This window comes from Cervus canadensis, chromosome 27 (genome assembly GCF_019320065.1).
Source record: "Cervus canadensis isolate Bull #8, Minnesota chromosome 27, ASM1932006v1, whole genome shotgun sequence".
NCBI lineage: Eukaryota > Metazoa > Chordata > Mammalia > Artiodactyla > Cervidae > Cervus > Cervus canadensis.
In genome coordinates this window covers 2143578-2154571 of record NC_057412.1, presented here as the reverse complement: position 1 = coordinate 2154571, position 10994 = coordinate 2143578, and the positions used below count along the sequence as shown (strand labels likewise).

Genomic DNA, 10994 nt, shown 5'->3' with positions numbered 1-10994 from the left:
TAAAGAATCCGGCTGCAATGCAGGAGATCCGGGAGATGTGGATTCGATCCTGGGTCAGGAAGATTCCCCTGGAGAAAGGAATGACAACCCATTCCAGTACTCTTGCCTGCAAAATCCCATGGCCTGGTGGGCTACTGTCCATAGGTCACAGAGAGTCGTAAACAACCGAGGGACTGAGCATACATATGTAACATGCATATGTATCCCTAACAAACAGAGAACATTGTTTGGTATGTTTTAAATTTCATATAACTGTCATACTGTATTATTTTGTACCTTGCTTTATGGCTCCGTAATGAAATGTACTAAAACTTCATTCACTTATTCTCACTGCTACATAGTATTGCACCAGAAATATATCAATCCACTCCCTTCTTGACGGTTAGTTTCTCTGTAGTTTTCACCATTACAAATGATGTGCATTCCTACTCCACTTGTCCTAGAATTTCTCTCCAGGTCAAATTTGTTGTGATAGAATATATGAACCTTACTGGACATTATTTGTATTTTTAAATTAGTCAATCATTTTTTGGCTGTGCTGGGTCTTTGTTGTGACTCGAAGCCTTCTCTGGTTGTGGTGCACTGACTTCTCATGCTGGCGGCCTCTCTTGTCACACAGCATGGGCTCTGAAGCTCAGGCTCAGCAGTTGGGGTGTGTGGGCTTAGTTGCTCGGCAACATGTGGAATCTTCCCAGACCAGGGATCGAATCCATGTCTCCCTGCATTGACAGGTGGATTCTTAACCACTGGACCATCAGGGAAGTCCTACTGGGTGTTATTTAATTGTTCTAGAATTGATGTGCCAATTTGCCCTCTCACCAACAATGTATGAGTTCCCATTTTTCTAAGTCTGATAACTTGATGTGGTCAGACTTTTTTCCTAACATTAATAAAGTGGCATTTTGCTTTATACATGAGTTTGGTTTTCCTGTGTCAATCACTCATGCTGGTAATTGTGGACCTGCAGGGCTTAGGATCTTGCTATAAATCATGTGGAGAGGCTGAAAGATAAGCTATGGACAGAGAAATATATTTACAAAAGCAGATATTCAGCAGAGGTGGAGTCTCTAGAATATATAAAGAGCCTTCAAAACATGATTGTTAAAAAAAAAATCTATTTAGAAAATGGGTAAAAGACACATATTTCACAAAAAAAGGCATCAGATGGCAAGCACATGAAAATATGTTCACCATCATTAGCTCTTAGGGTAAAGACAAAGCCACGAAGAAATTCAGGCAAAGATATGAAAAACTGGGTCACACGTAAGTTGCTGATGGGAATGTAAAATTGTTTGGTCATTCTAGAAGAAAATTTGGCAGCTTTTTAAAAATCCAAGCATGCAACCATGCTATGACCCAGCATGCACCTCTGGTCATTTATCCCAGAGAAATGAAAACTTACGTTCACATAAAACCTGAGATAAGTGTTCAGAACAGCTTCATTTATAACAGTCCCAAACTGGGAACACCCCCAAATGTCCTTCAGTGGATGAATAAAGGGTTAAACCAATTGTGGTACATCCATACCATGGAATACTATATAACAATGAAAAGGAAAATATTTTACACATAATCCAGATGAATCTCCAGAGAACTGTGCTGAGTTAAAAAAGTCAATCCCAAAAGGTTACACACACGATTCCACTTATGTAACATTCTTGAAGTGGCAAAATTATAGTGAATATGGAGAACAGAATCTATTATGGAGAATAGATCAGTGGTTGCCAGAAGTTAAGGACACAGGAGAAGGGCATGGGATGGGAGAGAAGTGTGGAAAAGGCAACATGCAGGATCTTCAGGGAGATGGGATCATCTTTTCTATCAGTGTTAAAGTCCTGGCTGCGGTATTGCACTATAGTTTTGCGAAATGTTACCACTGGGTAAAGGATACCTGGAATCTTTCTGTATTATTTCTTACAAGGGCATGTTGTTGTTTAGTTGCTATGCTGTGTGGGGCTCTTTGTGACCCCATGCACTGTGGCCCGCCAGGCCCTCTGTCCAGGGGATTTCCCAGGCAAGGATACTGGAGTGGGTAGCCATTTCCTTCTCCAGGGGATCTTTCCAACCAGGGATCAAACCTGTTGTCTCCTGCATTGGCAAGTGGGTTCTTTACTGTCTGAGCTACCACAGAAGCCCATACAAATCTACAGTTACCGTAAAATAAAAAGTTTTTACAAAGCCTATTATTCTCTATCTGTAACTTCTTAATCAGAGACTAATGAACATAATTGAATTATTTAAGAATCAAGGTTATTGCTTTAAATAGCAATCTGAAAAAAGGCAATACTCACAGGAACACCAGCCTCAGTCTCTTACTTTTAAGGTGGTCTCTTCTTTTGTCTGGCTATCCATTAGCCTGTTTCTCCCCTGCTCCCCTCACCCGCCCCCACCATGCCCCAGCTGTTTCTCTTGCTGTGGGTCAGAAGAGCATCATTCATGCGTCCGTGTTATTTTCAAGCCAGCAAGATTTTGAATGAGGGCCTCTCTTACAGAATAAGCACATGACTTCTTAACGATGATTAGTAATTTGAGAATAGCTTCCTACTTTCAGCAGAAGTATCACATAGAGACAGAGGATGAGATGGTTGGATGGCATCACTGACTCAATGGACATGAGTTTCAGCAAGCTCTAGGAGACGGTGAAGGACAGGGAAGCCTGGCATGCTGCAATGCATAGGGTCACCAAGAGTTGGACATGACTGAGCGACTGAACAACAATCACACAGAGAAATAAAATGGATGAGAATAACATCTTGAATTAAAATACCTGATTTGAAAAAAAAAAAACAACCTGATTTGACAGTAAGAATTAATCCTCAAACGTTGCCAAACTCATCTATTTAAAGTTTAAGGAAAATAGCTGAGAAAAATTCTTCCCTTTTGAGCAAAGCAGTCAGGATGGTAAAGACAGGTATATTTATTTCATATGACAGCACATTTCACAGGATATGTTCAGTGATTATATGCCACTGACTTTAATACTGTACTCCTATAAAGTATATAATTATAAATACTGTGTGCCACATAAGCAATAAAATTCTTACATATAAACAGCAATCTACTATAGAGAACAAAGAATTCACAGAGATCCTTAGTGTCTAGTTTCTGCTCTGCTTTTAACAGAACTGGTCAATATTTTAATAATATGCAGAATAATGGCTAGTTATTTGCAGCATACCTTTAACTGTCTGTCATAACTTTGTGCACTTTTTCAGCAACTTGCCAAGTATCAACAGAATTTCCTGATAAAGGGTGAGCTGCTGCTTGATATGTATATTTTAGACAGTAGTTTCTATTCAATGGGAAACACTGCTTACAGAACTGCAGTCGCACTAAAGTTTATAATGAGTTATTTTCCTAACGGAGAGCAAATACTGTATACACTAATCACACAGATGTTAAAGCCACAGTTTCAACAAGTTAATTCACATTTTGAAGCACACTGCTTATAGTAATACTGCTGTTCAAAATATACTACTGCTGAAATGATTAGAACCCCCCAAAAAGCACAATATAAAACTCACGAGAGTTATTTCTAACAGCAAGTCCTGGCTGTTAATAGAGAGAGAATTACTTTTATAAATATAGTATTCTGATAACATTTGAGCATTTAGAAAAGTGCTTTTTCCTAATAGATTTGCTTTATGTGGTTAAGTGCGACGCAGCTTGCTGTGCTTTTCTACATCTTATGTATTCTTAGCCGTTAACTCCATTTTCTGATATTCCCCCAATGCACACGTTAAAGGTTAAATGCGGACAACGGAATTCAGGTGACATTTACAACTGTTTGTATAAAAGGAATGCTAATGTAATGGGTAAAGGTGATTTCAAACTGACAGCAAAACAACTATTGCTCCAGGAATTTTCTGATTAGGATTCCTCAATGATATCAAAATACTACATTCTGTAGAAATTATGAACATCTTCATAAAATTAATCAAAAGCAGGATCAGCTGCATACTGGCAGTGCAGGAGACAAAATCCACAGCTAATTTGAGGCGTAGCCTCTAAGAACGTAAAGCAGCATCACAGATGGGGAGAGAACACACGGTAGATCCCAGTTCAGCGCCCCCTGGGGTGGGCACTGCCCGGCTCACCAGCTTGAGAAGTGAGGAGAGCCATGGGGCCTTGGACACCTTCGTGCACCTTTAACTCTCATTTACTTCTCACTGAACTTGGTGGCATGTGCCTTCCTGACATCTGTGGCCAGCGTGCTTTTTTGAAAGGGAAGGAGGGTTGGTCCACACAATATGCTGCTTCCGGCTGCAAGAAGCTCCTCCCCCAGAAAAGCAGGCAGAGGTGTGGGAGCAGAGTGACAAGGGGGTGTGTGGTATGTGTGTCCAGAAGGGGTGGCAATGGGGGCAAATTCTGGTTCCGTCGTGGGATTACTCTAGTTTTGGAAAGAAAGATAATGGAAACATACAAATTTCATTTTCAGCCATCCATTTGATTATATGGAAAAGAGAACTCTGTTACAACTTTTAGGTAAAAATTTGGTCTGACTTATACCCTAGAATTTAAGTGATGCATTTTACTAGTATGTAAGTGTATACATTTGTGTGTTTGTGTGTGTATACACTTTTTTTTTAAAGCAATGTCTCTCTAAATTCTGTTTCAGTGTACCTTTGACGGCTCTTTGGTAAATACTTATAAATACCAATTGTTAACAAGTAGCAAAGGGCTGGCAGCAATGTCGGCTAGAAGTTGTTTGGGCTTTTTGAGATGCTTTAAAGGAGACTGATGAAGAATGTCTGAATGAGGACTTTTCTGAAGTAGCTTCGAGCACTTTTTATGGCTTCTACTCTCTCTTATTTATCCAAACAGAAACACACCAAAATTCCAGTTAATAATGAGAAAGATTTTTCCTTATTTCTGATATACACATATTCCAACTCTGTACACATTAAATAGTGGTATTTCATGACAACATCAGTGCACTTAACAATTACTTATTGCACATCATGAATAACGAATGCCCAAATCTTTTGGCTCTACCCTGCCAAAACTAAAGGGACAACTGCTCTCTACTGTGTGACTTTATCTTTCTGTCAAGTCTAGTGTGGGTGATGCCTTAGAGGCCAGGGCTGTGAAAGGGTCTGTGGGAGGGGTGGTGCCAGGTGGGAGCAGAGGGACAGGCGGTGGGGGTGGTCTTCTTGCTGGCAACACACAGAAAGACACACTGGTACTTCTACCCCAGTCATCACCAAGCGTCACCTTGGAGCCAGGAGATGAGCTCGGCTGCTTACCCAGGAAAACATCTGGATGAGTGGACCCTGACTTCCCTGTCACACCAAAGTCCTCTTCCTCCTCGAAGGTTACCCATCCTTTGGGGTTGCTGACTGTTAGTGCAGGCGGGCCCTGCGGATCAAAACTGTCCTTAAACCCATCCAGGGAGGATGAAGGCTTGCTACTGTTCTGACCCAGAGGCCTCAGCGAAGAGAATGGACTCTGAGCAACAGGCTCTTCTTTGGAAAACCATGAAGTGGCCTCTGATTCTTGAGACTCAGCTCGAAATGGGTTTCCGGGAACGGCAGTCCTATCAGTGAAAGGATTTGTGCTGCTTGAGCTTGGGATGAATGGATTTGGGGAACATCGCGTGTTTTCCTGGGATTTACTCCGGGCTGGAATTGGAGGCATTGTCGGCATGCAGCTTACAGAACTCAGAGTGTTCGTGTTACTTGGGGTTGCAGAAGGCAACGGTGTCAACCCCCTTGGGTTTGGGGTGTGAACAGACGGCTGAGCCTTTGATACAGCAAGCAGGTTCAATGACAAGTCTTCAAATGGGTCACTCTTTAATGGCGAGTCCAGTCTGACGGCGGAGACTCCATTTGTTTTCACCTGGGAAAGAGAGAGCCCACTGAATAATGAGAACAAACAAAAAGCAATAGTTACTTTGAGTGCCCCCTCTGCTTTCTGTCTCAATTCTTCTTCATTCTGAGGGGTCACGTATACAAACTCAGAAAATAAAAAAAGGAGCTTTGTGTAGTCTGTTACTCTGGAGGTTACACAACTACCATGAAATATTCTTTAAAAAAAAAAACAACCCCTGCTAATTAAGTTCTTTTATAAATACAGCTTATTTTATCCATGCAAGTATTGATATGTAAAATGGAGAACTGCACTGAATTAGCAGATGAGTTTGATTCATGCCCAGTTATATCAGATAATCAAATGAACTTAAGAAACTCACTTCAATTCAAAGTTTATGCTAAATCGCTATGGATAAGCTTCCAACACCCATCTGTGATGATGATGTGGTTTCAATGTTTTCTGAAATATATTTTCATTGAGAGTTAATGTTACTATGGAAATTCAACTTTATGGATAAAGATTAATTTTATTAGTATATCTATATTCATAAGCTGAAGACAATGCATCGTTTCCTTTTCCACTGTAGAATAAAATTTTCAAAGCATTCTTTGCCTTTTAATGTCAGCTCTCCTCTGTAGAATAAATTCTGAATAATGTGAAAAATTTTTAATTGACCTTCCTCATCTTGTAAAAATATTCCAAAATAGATAAGTTTATTAATAACTAACCACAATGATTCTTTAACACTGGATGGGGTGGGTGGGGGGAATCCCGTTTCTATCTAGGATAGTAATTCTGCAACCAAAATAAAGCTATGTGTGGCAGAGCGGGCTGTGAGTGGTAACTGCAGCAGGAGTGGTCAGATTCACTTCACAGTCATGAAAAGCCTGCCCCGTGTGCCCAGTTCACAGAGAAGTCGGCTGGAGTAGAGCCCGGCCATGGTACTGGGCACCGGCTACTTTCCTAAGCGAAGCAGAACTGAAGCCTGGCTGTTTGAGAAAAGTAGCTAGCTTATCAGGAACTCCATTTTAATTAAAAAAAAAAAAAACAAAAAAACCCTATATATAATTACTAAAACCAGGTGGCAAACTTGGATATTTATGCCAAATTAAAGGTAAGAAAAGCACAGGAGAGAGAGAATTTTATTCAGTTAAAGACTTGCAATGTACAAAATGGAGCATGATCCAAAATGAATTTAAGTCATTGTTACAGCAAGTAATTGAACATAAGATATGTTGAAAAAAAGAGCCGCAGTCTCAAAACATTGTTTTGCTGTTCTTGTTTTAGTCACTAAGTCGTATCTGACTCTCAGACCCCACGAAAATGACTACAGACTATAGCCCACTAGGCTCCTCTGTCCATGGGATTTACCAGGTAAGAAAACTGGAGTGGGCTGCCATTCCCTTCTCCAGGGAATCTTCCGGACTCAGGGATCAAACCTGTGTCTTCTTCTTTAGCAGACAGATTCTTTATCACTGAGCCGCCTGGGAAACTCCAATAAGACGTAACTGCATCTTATTGAACAGTAACTTGGTGCTTAAGAATAGGGAAGGCTAATTCCCGTCCGATCCAGTGGTTAGGACTCTGTGCTTTCACTGCCAGGGCCCGGGTTTAACCCCGGGTCAGGGAACAGAGACCCCACAAGCCACATGGAGCGGCAGAAAAAAAAAAGAAAAGGAATAAGGACGGCTGCTCATTTGCAGAAGGAAACGGTGTGGATAACTTCTTAGGTGAATCACTCTCTAGGATCTATTTTATTCAACTAATCTAGAGTATACTTCAAGTAAACAAGTTTTATTTTTCTTCAAACTTAATATGACAATAAATTTGTACAAAATTCAACAGCAGACATGGCATGGATTCTAAACTGTATTCTAAGTGTATTACAGTACTTAAGAGACAAACTTACTATAGACACTGTAAAATTACAATTAACTATACATTACCAATAATGACTGGGTTATTTACGATTCATATGACAAAACAGAAGTACTTGAGTGGGTCTGGGCCCCAATTCTCCCATAGTAGACAAAGAGTCCATGACACAGACATTATAGGTAGGAAGTTTATGCTTTGTACAGCTTAGAATAATAGGCCTTTGCCAAATAAATGTTGCACATTTAAATATCTTTATTTTCATGTATTAACAAATTTTTCTTTCAAAATAAGTTAAAGGTAATTTAATAGAAACATGATCATTTTGCCCAATGAGATTTGAAATTATGAGAGCCACATCATCATTCATTACATTAGAATGAATTTCTATATATCTAAGCAGTATTTATGATGACTTGACATTAATGATGATGGTATTTTTACAGAGAAGGGTGTTGGAAAGGCCCTTAAATAATCCTGCTATAATGTTAACTTTCACCTTTGTAAATCATCAATTCTTCCTTAACAAAAAAAATCATGCTACTATTTTTTTTAATTTCCCAAAAGAAATCTAAGAAAAAAATTGAATTTTGTACTTACATAATTATGCCATTGTTAAAACCAAGAACCAATTTGGTTTTGCCAAATACACTTTCATATATCTAAAGCTTACCTTCTTAAAGTTATACTTTTTAGTCTTGTTAATTTTTGTAAAAAAAAGCAAAATAAATGGGAAAGCATTAGCAAGAATAACTAAAATGGTTCCTAAGAATTCAAAATACTAAGAAAAAAAGCAGGTTTTATGGTATGATAACAGAATTTATTAATGTGGACATGTGGTTTTTTGATATGGGTGAAAATTTAGATGTATGAAGCAAAAGATTCATACATCTAATGTGCTAAGACAGATGAGAAGCACATATAAGATTGAGAAATAATCCGATACCTGTTACCCTGATGGTTGCTCCTGCTTTGAGAAACGAAACACAGACATCAAGGGAAAAGGGAAAGAGTTAGGAGGACAATCTGAGACCAACCAGCAACCCTAACAATTCAGTCTTCAAAACACTTTCAGTTTTATATTATGTACAAAATCCAAGAGCAGTGAGATCTGCACGTCACAGTATAACGTCAAGAGACAATAAAATGTATTGCTGTAATAGGGCTCAGGACTTAATTTTGTCTGAGGTTGGTTACTAACTAGTTCAAAGTAGTCATTCTAAAAATAATATTCCAAATACATTATTGGAGCACTGAAGTATTTTCAGCAGGCCATGGATGAAATGTTTGTGTCCCCCCCAGATTTGTATGCTGAACCCCAACCTCCTTTATGTGATGGTATTTGGAGACATGGCCTCTGGGAGGTGACTGGGGTTAGATGAGGTCATGAGAGTGGGCCCTCTTGATGGAACTAGCACCCTTTGGAGGAGACACACCAGAGAGCTTGCTCTTTCTTCCCTTGTGCAAGCACCAAGGAAAGGCCATGTGGACACAGGAGAAGAGGCCCTAGCAGAACCCAACCATTCTGGCATCCTGATGTCAGGCTTCTAGCCTCCAGAACTTGAGAAGACAAATTTCTACTGCCTGAGTCACCCAGTTCATGGTATTTTGTTACGGCAGCCAGCCTTAATACAGTCTATGGGTTTATCATGATTAGAGAAATTGTACAAAATGGCACCACTTTGCGGAAAAGTGAAAACTGGTATTTATTTTAACATGAGTTAGGATCCAGGCTTGTTCTATTACTCTATCACTCAAATTTTCTGAAGGGTGATACTAAAGATGAAATCACAATCTATAATATAGTAGCAGTATTTTAAAAAATTACAGTATTCTTAAGAAAGTTTGAATAAATCTTCCCCAATATTTAAAGCTTACCTTATTTTAAAATACCAAAACTCACTTAGACAGTTTAGAGAGACACCATTCTAAAATAAATTATTTTATAAATAATGTATTTGTTATATATTATATAAAATGTGTTACTACAAAACATGAGACTCCTGAATTTAACCTTTCTTGATAATCCTGATACATTAGTTTTGGAAGAGTTGGATAAACACTGGGAATGGGTTTATACTAAGATGCAAAGGGGTGGTATTAAATTGATCCAGAAAGCTGAGATTTTTTTTCTTTTTTGGCTGTGCTGTGCAGCATGCAGGATCTTAGTTCCCTGACCAGGGATCAAACCCGTGCCCTCTGCATAGTAAGCATGGGGTCCTAACCACTGGACTGCCAGGGAAGTCCTGAGATTTTCTACTTGGTCTCTTCTCTGTCAGCTATAACTTCAATGATATAGCTGTGATGCTATTACTTTACTTCCCATTGGATTCCTGACTTCTGGTTTTCAGCTGATAATCAGATGACTAAGACATTGAAAGTCAGATAAGTGGGGCATTTGTACATTTTCTAAAGGATATATAACATATAACCATTTGAATTAGAAGAATCTTTTCTATTCAGAATTATAGAATCAAAGAACTTAAATAGTAATAACAAGTAAAGCTGGGTCATGTGTGTTTCTATGTTTTAAATACCTTGTATATTTTTGGCAGAAGTAATAAAGATGTGTAAAAATTACTAAGTGTTAAATTCTAAGACTATTTCATATTACTACCAAAATATTAAAATGTGAGTTATTTTACTAACTTACCCTTTTCAAGTTATAGCCACTATAGAAGAATTTTTAAAACTTTAGGTGTTTATTATTTTTTGAATAGGCATTATTTTTATGGTTCAAAATTAAAAAGGCACAAAAGGTAAAATGCCTCCCTCTCTTTCTGACTGTAAGCTCCCAGGAGGAAACTAAGCTCTTTGTGATCTTTCACAAAGGCAGTCTACACATGAGCAAGACCTCCACTCCCCAGAAAAGTGGGTCTGTGTATATAATGTGTAGAGAGATTTGATATCAATGACTGAGGCAAAAAAAAAAAAAGGCTTAAAACAAACACCTTTCACAGTTTTAATGACCAGAATATGAGTCAAGAATACACACACACAAAGCAGAGGCTTGCTGTGCTTTGTCACCAAGTCATCATACCAATTCCAGTGAAAATCAGAAAGCAAAACATGGGGAAATGACCTAAGAAGATGATGCATGGCAGTCATGGAACATTCATCCTATACTATTTGTGTCATAAGATAACTTTCTGCTGAGAACGACAATCTTCCTTGACAGTGTGTTCCTTCTGAAGTTGTTCAGAGTACCACACCTACTTTCAATACTGAAAACATCTTACAGAATTTTAGGAATTAGGGTTCAACTTTACTGTGAAAATCATGATCACTTTCTGTCCTAAAACTGTACT

General features: G+C 38.7%; 1 protein-coding gene across 9 annotated transcripts in view; it reads right to left on the bottom strand.

Annotated features, from left to right (window-relative positions):
- Window positions 1–2893: 2893 nt before the first annotated feature.
- SYNJ1 (synaptojanin 1) overlaps window positions 2894–10994 on the bottom strand; it is an 89168-nt gene continuing 81067 nt past the window's right edge. For 5 of the 9 annotated variants that reach the window (XM_043448880.1, XM_043448883.1, XM_043448881.1 and 2 more), the window contains one exon: window positions 2894–5838. In XM_043448880.1, the coding sequence (XP_043304815.1) occupies window positions 5038–5838 (801 nt within the window). In that variant the 3' untranslated portion in view covers window positions 2894–5037. Of the gene's footprint in view, window positions 5839–8632; window positions 8657–10994 lie in introns of all 9 variants that reach the window. The other 4 variants (XM_043448885.1, XM_043448888.1, XM_043448886.1 and 1 more) reach the window with 1 other exon arrangement.